The 16,507-nt window shown below is 43.0% G+C and overlaps 1 protein-coding gene across 1 annotated transcript in view; it reads left to right on the top strand.

Annotated features, from left to right (window-relative positions):
• Positions 1-16,507, top strand: part of XKR4 (XK related 4) — a 693,467-nt gene that overhangs the window by 408,103 nt on the left and 268,857 nt on the right. Inside the window, exon 2 of the mRNA XM_078685653.1 lies at positions 8,115-8,314. Within this exon, the coding sequence (XP_078541779.1) occupies positions 8,115-8,314 (200 nt within the window). The remainder of the gene's footprint in view (positions 1-8,114; positions 8,315-16,507) is intronic.

Genomic DNA, 16,507 nt, shown 5'->3' with positions numbered 1-16,507 from the left:
AATGTTGTGAAAAAAATGTGTATTTTTGTTATTGTTACTGTTTTTGTTATTATAATTATCATTAGGCCATTGCATTAATTTGTCTATCTTTAAAAGGTACCTCTTTACAGATTCCCAAAAAGGGGGGAGTCAAGAGGGAAAAACAGGGCTAGGTCGCCCTCCACTCAATTCAAGTGCCACAACAAAAAGACCTAGTCCCATAGGCAATGTTTCTTCTGGACCCATGAATACACCTGGATTGTTGAGAAAATCATTCCAGATCCACCTCTAGCTATAGAGATTATTGCTGTATCCCAGTCTATAGCCATAATAAAAAATAGCTATACTCTGATTACATAACAACACAGGACAAACATTCACTAGAGGGACGACAAAAAATTGTGAAATAGCTGGCAGTCACCTCACGGGCGCACCACCAATGGGACCCCTGGTTGGTACTCACCAGGATGGCCCTGTTCTCATCATTGGTGACAACCAGCTTAACGTAAACGTGTCCGACACCCAAAGAAACAGTGAATGGTGCAGTGTACATACAATTTATATGTGAACAGGACTAACAACATTCAACATATATCACGACAGATACTGTGCATACAAGATACAAAAAACTTTTATTCGCACTTTTCTTGTTGCAGCAGTACACACACATACATAAAAAAGTGAGTAGCGAATACTACCTATCGACTCGCACTCTACTTACAGCCGACATGTTTCATTGCCTTGGTCTTTATCAGGCAATTTCTTCAGGGCAACCAGTGTTAAACTGCCACTACCAATGCCACTGTGTTATTTTTATGTGCTGTAAATCAAGAGAGGAAACTGTGTTTCAGAAGCCATACTATATTGCCTCCTGCTCACCCCCTGAGTATTTTATGGTGATGTATAATAGTTACCTAGTTGGCCGGTCTGTCTTTCATACCTTGGAAGAGAGACCTCTTTCAAAAAATCAAACTACAACTCCCATGCGGTGAGTGTGTTCGTATCTCCCTTCAATCTTTAAATCTAGGGCAAAGGAAAAATCCCAGGAACAGCGGTTAAAAAACGGTTAATATAGTCTCACCACATTCATCTTATAGACCCCACTATAACCGGACCACTTGCCGCTTTTACCAGTGGAGAATACTCGGTCGGCGTCTTCTCAGCACCGGAACGCCGAGCGAGTGCTTCTCCGTTCTATTTACTTCCAGGGCATCGACGATGGTCTGCTCTGGTTGGTCGACCTAATCACGTGATCTGTATTGATTCGGACCGAAAATTTTGCAATCACTTATCCCTCCTTTTTTCATATTTAGAAGAAACAATCTATTTCTTAGTGAATATACCAACGCGACCACTCGACTGTATATTGGGAAATAAGATTCGGATATTTTCGTCGCGGACGGTAATTTCGGGAGCCATCTTGGAACGGGCTAGCTACAGTGTCAGCCAGTATTAGTCCCCTATGTACCTACGAAAATTCATTTTTTCAAAGGTTGTTACATCGTTCATTATTTCGATTTGCCCCTTTGAATGGTAGGTAGACTCAGAACCCACTCATAGTTCTTCTACTAATTTCACATCTATCTCTTTGGAGCGCGTCACTTTTGGCGGCCATATTGGGGCAGTTACACTCAATGTTGAGTTGCCATCAGACCTTGTGCTTATTATCTCAATGAGTTATTTAGCGTTATTATGGGTACACACTCGATGGCTCCTGGGACCGGCAGGTCCACAGAGCCCCCACATTGTTTCAATTTCTATTCATCACACATTTTTTTGATGAAGTTTCTCCGATTCATTTCCATGAAATTAGCCTCTTCACTTAAAGTTCACCATCAGTTAGCTTTATTTAAGCCTTTTCAGTTAGTATAAAAGGTGTACAATCTATGTTCATATAATATTCTCTATTCTGGTAAGGTATACAGTAATCCAAAGTACACACCTAGGACTATTGCGTGTGAGGCTTCACCTCCTAATGTCGAATTTATGCACTTCACTCTTCATAAAGAGGCCAATCGTGAGACATACTAAGCCAAGGAACATAAAGCATGTTTATTCAGCGTAATTTATTCCATTCAAGGAGTTCATTTAACCCTCTCTGTTCGCTTCGTTCCTGAAAAATCCAGCGTGCTTCTTTATTCATCAGCCGTCTTTCCATCGATTGTGACTCCCCTACCACTCTTTCTAAAACCACCCAGGTGAACGAATGTCTATTGCGGTGGCAATGTTGTACCAGCTTTGTCGTCAACTTCCCTTGTCGTATAGTACTGAGATGTTCTTGAATGCGGAGTTTAATCTTCCGCGTTGTAAGACCGATGTACTCCAGGCCACATTCACATCTGAGTCTATATACTACATTTGTAGTGTTACAGTTACTGAAATGCTTCAGTGTCCATACTTTTCCAGATTGTAACACAACTGTAGTGCTTTTGTTTGTAAGGTGACAAACCGAACAATTCCCACAGGGGAAGTGCCCGTTCGGTACAGTGGTGGTTTCTGCTTCTGTTTTCTCTAGCATTCTGGTGTGAACCAATTTATCTTTGAGATTATTGGCCCTCCGGAAGGCAAAACGCGGTGGAGGCATCTTATGGTCTGATGTTGATAGAATGGACCAATGTTTTCTAATCGCTTGGCGAATTCTTGTTGCCAGGGGGTCAAAAGTCATGACCACAGGTACACACTCTGTTTTTTCTTTCCTCTGGGATTCCAACAGGGCTGCACGGGGAGTACTCAAAGCCCTTTTATTCGCCTGTCGAATGACTCTACGAGGGTATTCTCGGTCTTTCAACCTTCTGCTCAAGACTTCTGCTTGTTCTCTATAGACTTCAGTTGAGGAACAGTTCCGTCTATATCGCATAAATTGTCCTACAGGGAGGTTGTCCCTAAGGGCCCTGGGGTGGTATGATTGGTAAGATAGAAGTGAGTTTCTATCGGTTGGTTTCTGATGTACACTCGTGGCCAACCTTCCTTCACAGGCTTCAATATCTACATCCAGGTAGATGGCGTTTGTGTGATGATATTTCCACGTAAACCTTAGGCTCCTATCCTGTGTATTTAACCAGTTCAGGAAACCCAGGAGAGTGTCTTCATTTCCAGACCAAATGAGGAGCACGTCGTCGATATAACGCCTCCACAGATGTATGTGATCCTTAAAGGGGTTTTCCTCGGACTCGACGACGTGCTCCTCAAACTGTCCCAAGTAGATGCATGCCACGCTCGGCGCCATCGTGGCACCCATCGATGTCCCCATTACTTGGAGAAAAAGCTCATTTTTAAAACAAAAAAAGTTTCTTGTTAGAGCCAATTCGACGCATTGTAGGATGACGCTTTGAGGGGCATCGTAAAACCATTCTTGTTTTCTAAGAGCTCTTGCAATTGCCATGAGTGCCGCTTCTTGGGGGATACAAGAGTAGAGGGATTCGATATCGATGGTCACAATATATTCGGTGCCAGGGTCAAAGGCCATCGAGTCCAGGGCATTGAGGATGTCTGTGGTGTCCTTCACAAAAGATTTTTGGGTTATCACCGACTCACGGAGGTAGTAGTCCGCGAATTGAGACAGGGGTTCCAGTATAGACTGGATACCAGACACAATGGGCCTGCCAGGGGGGGGGCCTGGCAGGCTTGTGTATCTTTGGTAGGATGTAGAAGGCAGGGGTCCTAGGGGTGGTGTTAATCAGGAACTCTGCCTCCTTCGTGCTAATCCATTTCTTTTCTTTCGCAGTCCCGACAACGGATACAATTATCTCCTTCAATTCTGGGGTGGGGTCTCTTGCCAACGGTTGGTAATTGGTTCTCACATCTAGTAATTTTCGTACCTCAATTTCGTAATCAGATGCATTTAAGATCACAATTGCACCGCCCTTATCGGCGTTCTTTATAACTATTTTGTTGTTGTTTTGGAGAGACCTGACTGCGTCCCAATCCTCTTTCATCATGTTTTTAAACCCCATTGCTTTGTTCTTATTTTCTATTTCCCCTATCTCGTCTAGGACCTTAGCCTCGAATACTGCGACTTCGGGGCCCATTGTTGCATTAGGGGGGCAAAAAGTGGATGGTTTTCTTAGATTGGAATAGAACCCCTTAGTTTCTTCAAACTGTTGTTTCATGAAGAATTTCTTCAATTTGATTCTACGCATTGTTTCGTGGAACTCTGTTCGACATTTAAAAGCATCATGATTAGGGGTGGGTACAAAGCCCAATCCCTTGTTTAACATCTTCTCTTCTTCGGGTGTCAGCAGATGATCTGATAGATTCACAACAATGCTCTTCATAATGTTTTCTTCCCTCTGCTCCGCGTCAACCGAGGGGAGGAAGTTTGCCATTGTGGTTGCGGTCGATTGCCCCGTCCTCTTCCTCTTCCTTGTTGCTGTGGTTGAAATCCCGGGCCTTTGTTCGATGCTTGACCCTGTTCTAAAAAATTCCTCAAAAGAGTGTTCAGGTCTGTGTTAGATGTTTCAGATTGATTAAATCTGACTCTGTTAGCGCTAGGGCCTGGTTCAGGTTCTTCTTCACTAGATGTATTCGCGAAGGACCAGTTTGTAGGTGTTCTTTTTTGCTGTGGGAACCTGGCACCTCGCCCTCTTCTGTTGGGCCCAGCTTGTTGTTGTTGGTCTTGAGCTGGCTGGTAATACGCGTCGTCAATATAGGGAAAAGCCCACTCGTGCGTGTAGCGTTGGAGATTACGTTGTAGCCTTCTGATTTTCTGTGTCACCATGTATTGCTTATACTCCTCCAGGTCAGCTTTGATTTTCTCTAGATGTTCCTTGGCATCAGTAAAACTATTATCACGATTGATAGTCTCTTCTAATTCGACAATTTCTTTTAATACCTCTTCGCTTAGTCTCTGGGCTGTACTGATTATAAGAATCAACCAATCCTTGGTGCATTTATTTGCGATATAACTCCAATCGCATTTGTCACCTTACAAACAAAAGCACTACAGTCGTGTTACAATCTGGAAAAGTATGGACACTGAAGCATTTCAGTAACTGTAACACTACAAATGTAGTATATAGACTCAGATGTGAATGTGGCCTGGAGTACATCGGTCTTACAACGCGGAAGATTAAACTCCGCATTCAAGAACATCTCAGTACTATACGACAAGGGAAGTTCACGACAAAGCTGGTACAACATTGCCGCCGCAATAGACATTCGTTCACCTGGGTGGTTTTAGAAAGAGTGGTAGGGGAGTCACAATCGATGGAAAGACGGCTGATGAATAAAGAAGCACGCTGGATTTTTCAGGAACGAAGCGAACAGAGAGGGTTAAATGAACTCCTTGAATGGAATAAATTACGCTGAATAAACATGCTTTATGTTCCTTGGCTTAGTATGTCTCACGATTGGCCTCTTTATGAAGAGTGAAGTGCATAAATTCGACATTAGGAGGTGAAGCCTCACACGCAATAGTCCTAGGTGTGTACTTTGGATTACTGTATACCTTACCAGAATAGAGAATATTATATGAACATAGACTGTACACCTTTTATACTAACTGAAAAGGCTTAAATAAAGCTAACTGATGGTGAATTTTAAGTGAAGAGGCTAATTTCATGGAAATGAATCGGAGAAACTTCATCAAAAAAATGTGTGATGAATAGAAATTGAAACAATGTGGGGGCTCTGTGGACCTGCCGGTCCCAGGAGCCATCGAGTGTGTACCCATAATAACGCTAAATAACTCATTGAGATAATAAGCAAAAGGTCTGATGGCAACTCAACATTGAGTGTAACTGCCCCAATATGGCCGCCAAAAGTGACGCGCTCCAAAGAGATAGATGTGAAATTAGTAGAAGAACTATGAGTGGGTTCTGAGTCTACCTACCATTCAAAGGGGCAAATCGAAATAATGAACGATGTAACAACCTTTGAAAAAATGAATTTTCGTAGGTACATAGGGGACTAATACTGTCTGACACTGTAGCTAGCCCGTTCCAAGATGGCTCCCGAAATTACCGTCCGTGACGAAAATATCCGAGTCTTATTTCCCAATATACAGTCGAGTGGTCGCGTTGGTATATTCACTAAGAAATAGATTGTTTCTTCTAAATATGAAAAAAGGAGGGTCAAGTGATTGCAAAATTTTCGGTCCGAATCAATACAGATCACGTGATTAGGTCGACCAACCAGAGCAGACCATCGTCGATGCCCTGGAAGTAAATAGAACGGAGAAGCACTCGCTCGGCGTTCCGGTGCTGAGAAGACGCCGACCGAGTATTCTCCACTGGTAAAAGCGGCAAGTGGTCTGGTTATGGTGGGGTCTATAAGATGAATGTGGTGAGACTATATTAACCGTTTTTAAACCGCTGTTCCTGGGATTTTTCCTTTGCCCTAGATTTAAAGATTGAAGGGAGATACGAACACACTCACCGCATGGGAGTTGTAGTTTGATTTTTTGAAAGAGGTCTCTCTTCCAAGGTATGAAAGACAGACCGGCCAACTAGGTAACTATTATCCATCACCATAAAATACTCAGGGGGTGAGCAGGAGGCAATATAGTATGGCTTCTGAAACGCAGTTTCCTCTCTTGATTTACAGCACATAAAAATAACACAGTGGCATTGGTAGTGGCAGTTTAAGACTGGTTGCCCTGAAGAAATTGCCTGATAAAGACCAAGGCAATGAAACATGTCGGCTGTAAGTAGAGTGCGAGTCGATAGGTAGTATTCGCTACTCACTTTTTTATGTATGTGTGTGTACTGCTGCAACAAGAAAAGTGCGAATAAAAGTTTTTTGTATCTTGTATGCACAGTATCTGTCGTGATATATGTTGAATGTTGTTAGTCCTGTTCACATATAAATTGTATGTACACTGCACCATTCACTGTTTCTTTGGGTGTCGGACACGTTTACGTTAAGCTGGTTGTCACCAATGATGAGAACAGGGCCATCCTGGTGAGTACCAACCAGGGGTCCCATTGGTGGTGCGCCCGTGAGGTGACTGCCAGCTATTTCACAATTTTTTGTCGTCCCTCTAGTGAATGTTTGTCCTGTGTTGTTATGTAATCAGAGTATAGCTATTTTTTATTATGGCAATAGACTGGGATACAGCAATAATCTCTATAGCTAGAGGTGGATCTGGAATGATTTTCTCAACAATCCAGGTGTATTCATGGGTCTAGAAGAAACATTGTCTATGGGACTAGGTCTTTTTGTTGTGGCACCTCTTTACAGATACCTGCCTCAAACAAGGCATAGAAGGGTCTTACCTTTAAAAAAAAATACCAATCACATCTTCCACATATTTTCATTTTCAAAGCAAGATCCAGTCAAATAATGTAGTGTCCATTTATTGGGCACAACTTTGTTCCTCCTCAATCTTCCTGGAATAGGCTTATTTCAATGCCGCTACATCAGAGACTTCCACAAACACAACTTTTTCATGAAAATCGTGTGGGTTAGATTAGGTTAGAAAGGGAAGGGCTGTTAGGGTAGTCTAGGATACGTTGGAGTTGAGTAGGCTTTTCTACTTTATAATGTATTTTAATCCCAAGTGGATGGTGTCTTTATTCAAATTTCTGTTCGGAGAAGAAGGAAGAAAACAATCAATTGCCTTATTTAGAGTTCAGAGTGGGTGGAGTGATGACAAATTCAAAAATTTCTGAAGGAAGGGATTAATCATGAAAATAATCAACCTGTGGATTTTCCCCTTCATGCTGTTCCTATGGTGGATCAAATTCCACTGGTGGATTCTCAAAGTATTTAGCGCTTCACCAAGAAATCTGAGGACTACTACCCAACTCGAAATCATGCCCGAGTATGAAAGTGCCTCTGAAGGATAATACAGCTCGTTGTGGATCAATGTTGAGTGGGAAGACAATTCCACAAGGATGGAGGGAGCACATAATAAAACTGCATTGACTAAACAGTGTGAATTGTGTTATAGGTGCTTGTACAAAACAGTAACCAAAACTGAGACCAGGTGCTAGGGCGCATGGCGCTTAATGGGACTTGAAATCTCACAAGTTCACTCTCTTAAGTAACACTGTCCAAAGGGGTTCTTTAACAGAAGTAATGATCATAGGCCATCTCTTGAAAACAGTCATAGGTCTCCTTCCCAAGTTGTTCACTTTTTCAGAGTTGTAGAAAATAACTCAACCCCATTTTAAGTACACTCTCTTGTTTCCTAGATATTTCCATACAATTTACTTGGGCATCCGAAGCCGACGGAGTGCGGAGAGCGACAGATGGCGGTTCTATTGGAAAATGGTGTACGAGTACGCAGACGTCAGCATGCTGCATTTGCTGGCCACATTCCTGGAAAGTGCTCCTCAGCTGGTCCTCCAGCTGTGCATTGTTGTACAGACTCACAGCATACAGCCCCTCCAAGGTAAGGGTATACACTAAAGTATTTTTCACAGCTGTAGCTTTGATGGAAATGTACTTCCAATATGATTTAATGTAGAGTCTTTCGTTGCCATATTTCAGTGACATTTGGTGTTAGTGTCAAACATTGAGTTTGAATGTTTTGTTGGTTCCCAGAAACTAATGGGCAGTAATTTTTCACAAGGAAGTGAATGATCCTCATAAAACAAGGTGCTAATCATTGAAACAAGCGAACACTGTAGTACATAACACAACAGTATGATCTTGCCATCGCTATTAATGAAGCTGTATAACACAGTGTAACTGGTACTCACACTCCCCACCCCCCACCCCCTTGAGGCAATATACATGGTGGTGTAACGTTGTGGCATGAACATTGCCTGAATCTTCTTCAGAGACTTCACAAGTATCTCTGAAAAGCAAACTATATTTTGCAAGTGTTCTTGGAAAAATGTTCTTCTTAAAGGGACAGCTAAACATCATTTCAATTAATTAAATGTTGAATGTGCTCATATGATAAACAATGAACATCTGTTTTGTTTCTTATTATCTTGGGAAGATATACATACACACCCACCTCCCAAAATATCATGTACAGTTTGGTGACAGACGCTGCAGATGTCGCGAGAGTGGCAGCGGTGCTTAAGAGTTGGGCATCATTTGTGAAGGAATTCACAATAAGTTGGGCACAGTTTATGACTAATAAGATAGAGTAGGACTGTTTTAAATACTATAATGGCTTCCCGTATGTCAATAATATTGTTGAGAACAGTTAAAGCAAGCATATGCGTATGGCCTTTTTTATGTTCTGCAGCAGGCAGTAAATGTTGGGTAGTATTTGTGGTAGTTACTGTTGTTTAGCACTGGCGTTGCAGGGCCTGTGGTGCTACTGCATCGCAAATGCAAAAACAGATTACATTCTTTGTACAGTTGACTCTCCAAGAGTAGCTCAGGCAACAGAGATAATGTTACAAATGTATCAGGCAAACTATGATATGCCTTCTCTTTATCCTAATTGATCTGCTCTTTATCCTACATAATAAAAAAACCTGGCTGAAAGGGAGGTAGTTCAGGGGCTTTGAAACTAGGCTTCTGGAATATGTTTAAAAAATTCAAAATCCACTATCCAAAACTGAACTGATATTTCCAGGCAATCAAAAAGGGTTGATTTCTAGTTGGCAAAAGAAAGTAGTTTAAACCTGAATATTCGCTCATCCACTTCAGAAGGCCACCAGAGATTGATTGGTCAGTGACCACAGCTACTGGAAAAAATGTACAAACATGAGGAGCTACTGGTGCTGGAACTGGGAAAACATCTAAAATGGTCCCCAGGGGTACCAAGTACCCTTTGAGTACGAAATTTACAAGCTCATATGTCATAGATTCATGACTACAGTCAACCTTTTAAGGGGTAGATATACTTTCAGGTCTGCGGCATCCACTGGATCGGTTGGTGGCCTTTGACAAATGGAACCCTGGTTAGATGAATAACACACCTTTAAACCCCGCTATATCATTCTCAATGAATGAATGGTTCATATGTTACAGTATTAGTGTGGCCAGCTAACATGAATCACCCCAAGGATTTCATGTGAAAGGGGAAAACCTTTTTTATATCTCTCTATCTCTCTCTGGCAGAAAACTGTGTGGTACATCCTACAATGATCAGGGGGGATTTCACAACATTGCCGGGCTTAATGATCCAAGCTTCAGGGGAATCATATGCCACTGCACATGGATAAGGTTGAACTCTGAGGCCATGTCCTCTGTTTGACCATAAACTGGAGCATTGCCATATTTCACATAGCCATAGTGACTCCACCATTCACAAGTCCGCTCCCAGTCAATACTCTGTTTGATTACTCAATTTTTGGGTATCCACTGAGTACTGGTTACTCTAAGTAATTTCCCTACTGGAACTCCAAGCCAAATGTTGATTGCTTGTTCATTTTCTTGATGATGACCTCAGCATTTGAACAGAGGCTGACACATTGCCGCCATCCCACACTACCCTACTTGTCCTGGAATTGGAATTGTCCTGAGTCATTTGTTCTCACTTGTGTACACAACTGTCACCATATCACATTTGTTGCTCTGTGTGATCACTTTGTTGAGCAATCAATTGTCTTTGAGAAATGAGTAAATAATCTTTAGAATTGTAACTGATTACATGTATTGATCACAACTCTGTGGCCATGCTTATGAATGCTTCTAGTTGCTGTGAACGATTGTTTGCATCCACCAAACGTATTAATTATTATTAAAAATGAGTGCTCTGTGAATCCTATTCACTATATCTCACTTGATTGCCCAAGGTTCTGAATTGGCATACAGGGCATCCTTTGTGTTTTTAACACATTGACTATATGTATCATAGCACGTCAGCCATGAGTTTTTGGGCTCCAAGGTAAATACAGTTATTAACTCACCCTGCATTAGACCTGACAACCTTGGAAATACAGTTTTTTTAAATGTAAGAGAAGGAGGGGGGGTTTGGGGGGGAAGGTCTGGAGATTGGCAGAGCTGTGAGCCCATCACTGCTTTTACAGCCCTAGTGGGGGTTTGGTGGGAGAAGGATTGCAAGCCAGCATGGCCTGAGGAGCCACTCCTACTCGCCCTATTGCAATACAGAGTTTTCCGATGCAACCTCGCATGCTCCAGGGAGCTGTTAAAACACCCGATAGACATTCACAGTGCACAGACATAAGGTGGAAACCCGCCCCATGCAGGGATTTTCTGCTCACCTTGTGTTTTCCACCAGGTTGTATTGGCGCCTCTTCAGGGGACAGTGGGAATACAGCCTATATTGTATGACACATGGTGACAGGCCTGTCGCATGCTGCTACAGACAGCTGAGCTAGCTTTCTGAGTCACACAACTAATCTCCTCGCCAGAGCAGCCAAAGTATCCCAGGGGGCACAGTATCACAGTCCTTAGTGAACCCCTCTGGCATTTAATTTTAATGACTTAATTACTTATTTTGAAGTTGCTTTGTTGAGAGGCACATGCCACATTGAAGCCATTTCTAGAGCACGTATTCTTCTACCAGTCATTGCTAAGAAGGTATCCAGCGCTCAGGTCAAGAGGCTGTGATGATACTGTGGTCTGTCGATCATTTTATCATCCAGGATCGAAAGAGAAGGAGCAAAACCCCCATCTAGAATCCAGGGGCAGCTGGTGACAATTGAAAGTGGTGAGGCATAAACTAATTTGCATATTGCACCGCAGCGATCGAGCGAAGCGAGCGAGCCCGAACCATCTTGCATCCATCCATACATCATTCATGCATCCATCCATCTATCCACCCACCCACCCTGCATCCATACATCCACCCATCCATCCATCATGCATCCACCCATCATGCATGCATCCATCCATACATCATTCATGCACCCACCAATCCATCCATCCACCCATCCATCCATCATGCATGCATCCATCCATACATCATTCATGCATCCATCCATCCATCCACCCATCCATCCATCATGCATCCACCCATCATGCATGCATCCATCCATCCATCCATCCATACATCCATACATCATTCATGCATCCACCCATCCATTCACCCATCCATCCCCCCATCCTGCATCCATACATCATTCATTCATGCATCCACCCATCCACCCACCCATCCATCCTGCATCCATCATTCATGCATCCATCCACCCATCATGCATGCATCCATCCATGCACCCATCCACCCACCCATCCACCGAACAATCATTAATGCACCCACCCTGCATCCATCCATCATTCATGTATTTTTATGGCCATATAAAAATAAATTATGGACTCTAACAAGCCTTTAGGATCGATATTGAAGGATGTGCCAGTTTACATATTACATCAGTCCTACCTTTTTATGCTGGAAACCTTCTACCGCCCATGTATTTGCCATCCTGTAAGCCCTAGGTATGTACTATACAAATTCACATACAAACATACACCAACATGCATGCAGTAATAAATGCATATATCATGCTATTCCGCCTCTACCGTTTGTTAACATTTTGAAATTTTATAACCTTAATTCAAAGAGTACATTATATTTGTGGTGACAAAGTTGTTAACTCATTTTCTGGAAAATGTTTATAAAATGAAATCTGTTGAAGGCTGTTGTTGCTACTATCAAAATAGAAATTCTGCCGTGAAATAAACGGGTGACCTGGAATAGACGCACACATTTCTGCAGCAGATGCTTTAACACACTGAACTATCTCAAGTCATTTGTGCAAGCTAGTTTACTGGAACACCGAAAAACACACACTCTTACCTTGCTGCCGGTCCCGGTCCGCGCCACCTCTGGGCTCTGCTCCCCACACGTCACAGGCTCACAGCGCCCCTGGCCAATCCTGGCGCCAGGGGCACAGGTACCCTCTCGCCCGCAGCACGCCCATTAGGGCTCCTGATGGGCATGCGCAACGCCACAAAAACACAAGTGCGCATGCGTGGGCACGGGTAAAAATTCACCCTCCGTCCCCACGCATGCGTACTTTTGTTGCCGCCTGTACAATCATGTCAATGAATCAACATGATGCCCGCCCGGCGGTCTGACGTCATGTTGATTCATTGACATGATTGTCATGAGGGAGCTGCGGGCGGCGTCGGGCAGGGGGGCTACGCCCCCACGCCCCAATGGACGAACCGCGCCTGCTAGAATCTAGCGGGGTGATCCTGGTCTGGATATAGCACGGGGATGAAAGATTCTGTAATGCAGGGATATCTTCAGCCTCTTTTTAGAATTACAGAAGCTTTAAGATGTAGGGGGATCCAAGGAATTTCACTGCTTGTTCGAATAAATGGGGGAAGCTCAGGCTTTACAGAACCTGAGGATTCAAGTCATTGTTCAGTGAGACGCCACCTACATCTGGAGCATGTGCACCTGAAGATGAGTAGAAGATGTTGTCAATTTTCTTCCCTTCAGGCACTCTTGTGACGTGTTTCTGTGATCGCTCCTGCGGGGCAGAAAGAGCAAGACAGACAGACAGAGAGAGAGGGAATGTATGTGTGGCTGTATGAGTGAGAGAGAGAATGTGTGAGAGAGACACAAAACCATACACATTTATTGAGAGAAGTAAATGGAGCCGAGGTGTACTAGAGTTAGCTGGCAGACAGATTTGTAAATCCTGCGTTTCCAAAACATTGCATCTATGTGTGTGTACAACCGAAACCCTCTGGGGAACTACGGGGAGGGGATGGAGTCTGTAGCTGTGAAGTGCACCGGCAATGCCTGCTGCCTGCATCAGATAAAATGTTTCCATTTAGCAGGTGAAAACGAGGTCTCTCTGAAAGGCTGCAGAACATTCAGCAGGCTTCTATTGTGACTCAAAACCCAGAGGCCATTAGTGGCAGCGTGGATTTTACAGCAGCGGGGCACGCGCACGTAATGCGTACGTCCTCGCGTCTCCAAGGAGGGGAACCGCTCATTCTGCACGCCAAACAAATCTAACCGCCAAACTGGAGCTTGAGAAGGATTTCACAAATGATGGTCCCTTCTGACCAAAGAGGGGTTGTTTTTCCCGCTATGCCAGCAGCCATGAGACAGTATCTGTGCTCTTGTGAGGCATGAGTGGAAGATAACTGTGCTGTGCCCTCACAAACCCCCACCAGGGTAGAATTATTCATCGCTGCCATGTCCTGGCTTTTCACTGCATCTTTTCAATCATTCCCACTTGGTTATTTTTTGTTTCCAACAACAACATAGATTCTCTGCTTACTTCTTCTTTGAAACCGTACTAGAGGCAAATAGTTTATCATTGCATACCATCACAGATAAGTATTTTTTGACTATTTGCTCCTGGTGGAAAGTAAATATTTTTCAGTCATTTGTTGTGGCATTTTAGGGCGAGCCTGGGCAGCGCATGCTCTGCTGCGAGGCATGCAGCTTTGGAGTATGGCTTTGAAGCCCCACCCACTCTCCGCCTATATTTTCTATTGGCTTATGTCATTGTCCTTTGTAAACTCTGGCTTCTGAGTCGTTATTGGGCTTGTTTGTCCCTCCTTGGTACCGCCTTGTCTTCATTTGTAACCTCCCATGAGGACTGGCCCTTTTACTTCTGTTGCGACACCGAATGTCTTATTTAGTCTGTAAGCACTATTTTCTTTAATGAGTTTCTCCTACTGCAGGCATGACATGCTTTCCTTGCCATGTGCGCTTTCACTTTCAGGCAGCCCCGGACAATGGCGGCCGCTTCTTCAAATTGAAATAGGTCTCGCATTTACAAGAGTGTGAGCTATTGCCATTGTAAATGACAATATAGTAAACTCTCGTAAATGCGAGACCTATTGCATTGCAAATGCTTGTTTATATTTATTTAGATTTTAAGAGCACATATACTGATACAATGTATAACGTGTTATTCGGCCCTGCATAGAGTCCGGATGTTCATTTCAAAAATACAAGTTCAATGATGTCTTTCCTTGAGAAGTTTCCTCCTCAGTTTCATGCCCTTTCTTACCTCAATGCTTACTCTTGTAGTAAAGTGCCTCATCAGTCATTGCATATTTTGGCAATCACTAGTCTGGGAAGTTAATGCCTAATGTGGATAAAGTGTGAGGCTAAGAGTGAGCAATGTGGCTTCAAATAGTTTGTACTTTGCTAACAACATGGCGGCAAGAGGATTTCGGGCTTAACAGTCCATTCTGCTGATCTTCCTTTGCATTATTTTTGTTATTAATGATCAAAGGGTGACTTTGGTGCTTGAATGTACCTGAACGCGGAGGTGCTTTGAGGCCGTTCTAATGGCAATACAAATCTGTACAAATCTTTAACATAATTTAACATAACTTCACATAACATATCATATTATCACTTCACATTAAAGAACAGACTAGAACAAACATACTAATTCAGTTTTCTAATACGGGTTACATTAGCGAGCACCTGAGAGGAATAGTTATTCTCAGATCTTTTAATTTGATTTTTCACACTCTTACAGAATTACTGTTTTTGCCGCAGATGTTCCAAAGCTTAATGAAACTGCATATTGTGATAAGAATTGCGGAATGTGTGGGTGTAAGCCAATAAAAAGAAGCAGGCTTCACTGCTCTAAAAATGGATGAGTAAAAGCAACATTTAAGAAATACATAATATCTTATGAATTGGATTTATTTGGACAATGAATTCTAATATGTGCACAGAAGCAGAGCCTTTGAAGCTAAGACAGGAGTATTAAAGTAAATAATTACTAATTGAACTTAAACAGACCCAGAGCATTGCCAGCATGCTAGCCAGGTATCAGGCCATGCAACAGAGGCAACTGGGTGACAAACAGGTGAGCAAAACCATCAAGACCCTTACAACCAACTTTGCAACAAAGCCCAAACCCTTTACAACAAATGCAGGGAATAACTGAAGACTGACCTTGTCAATTAAGTATTTAATGTTCACAGGGCACAAGTGGGCTCTCCCTGCATCAAGCTGGGACCTAGCCCATGCCTACATCTAATATCAACCTAAGAACCTCGGTGTTGTGTTCACTGACCTTACCCAGAGGAGCTGTTTCATTCTTACTGTGAGCATAGTGCTCTAAAAACCTATAGAGTGGTTGACCCATAGGAAAGCCTGTCAGTACATGCCAAAGAAGGGCCTGTGAGAAATTCAGTTCAGGCATTCCCCCTTCAATCAGTACTAGGCCCATGGTGTGTCAATATGCGTCTTCTACCTCTGGGCTCCTGGGCCTTCCCTACTGCAGATCCTCTAACTGGGGACAAAGTGCCCTGCAGTACTTGACTCTCGTGGTAGTGAAAATGAGCAGTCCAAAGCTGACTCGAGGGGGAGCTATATTCAAGAGCTGAGAACTCAACAATCAACAAAATAACACTCGCTAAATAATTGTTCAGGCAGTGTTTTTTCTTTGAAGAGGAAAAGTCCTGATATGTACACAAATAGGTATTACACACAAAATGACAAATATTTACTAGCTCTCATGTAGATATATCAATTGTAATTCCTCCAAAATGGGCATCACATTCTAACCAGGACGACAGACACAAATCTTAAGAAATGTCACAGGGGGGCAAACAACTTTCTACCTTTCGTCTGCTCATGTTATCTGCAAGGTACCCTGTGAGAATTTGTTCACCAGCAGGCCCATAACACCAAAAGCAGTAGCAACCGAACATGTGCCTATTACTGGATATTAGTACTGCAGGCCAAGTGTTTTGCTTGTGACTATCTTTTTCAAAGGCA

Source organism: Lissotriton helveticus, chromosome 4_1, assembly GCF_964261635.1.
Source record: "Lissotriton helveticus chromosome 4_1, aLisHel1.1, whole genome shotgun sequence".
In the NCBI taxonomy this organism is placed as follows: Eukaryota; Metazoa; Chordata; class Amphibia; order Caudata; family Salamandridae; genus Lissotriton; species Lissotriton helveticus.
The sequence above is the reverse complement of the archived record's forward strand: the minus strand, read 5'-3'. Positions and strand labels throughout refer to the sequence as shown.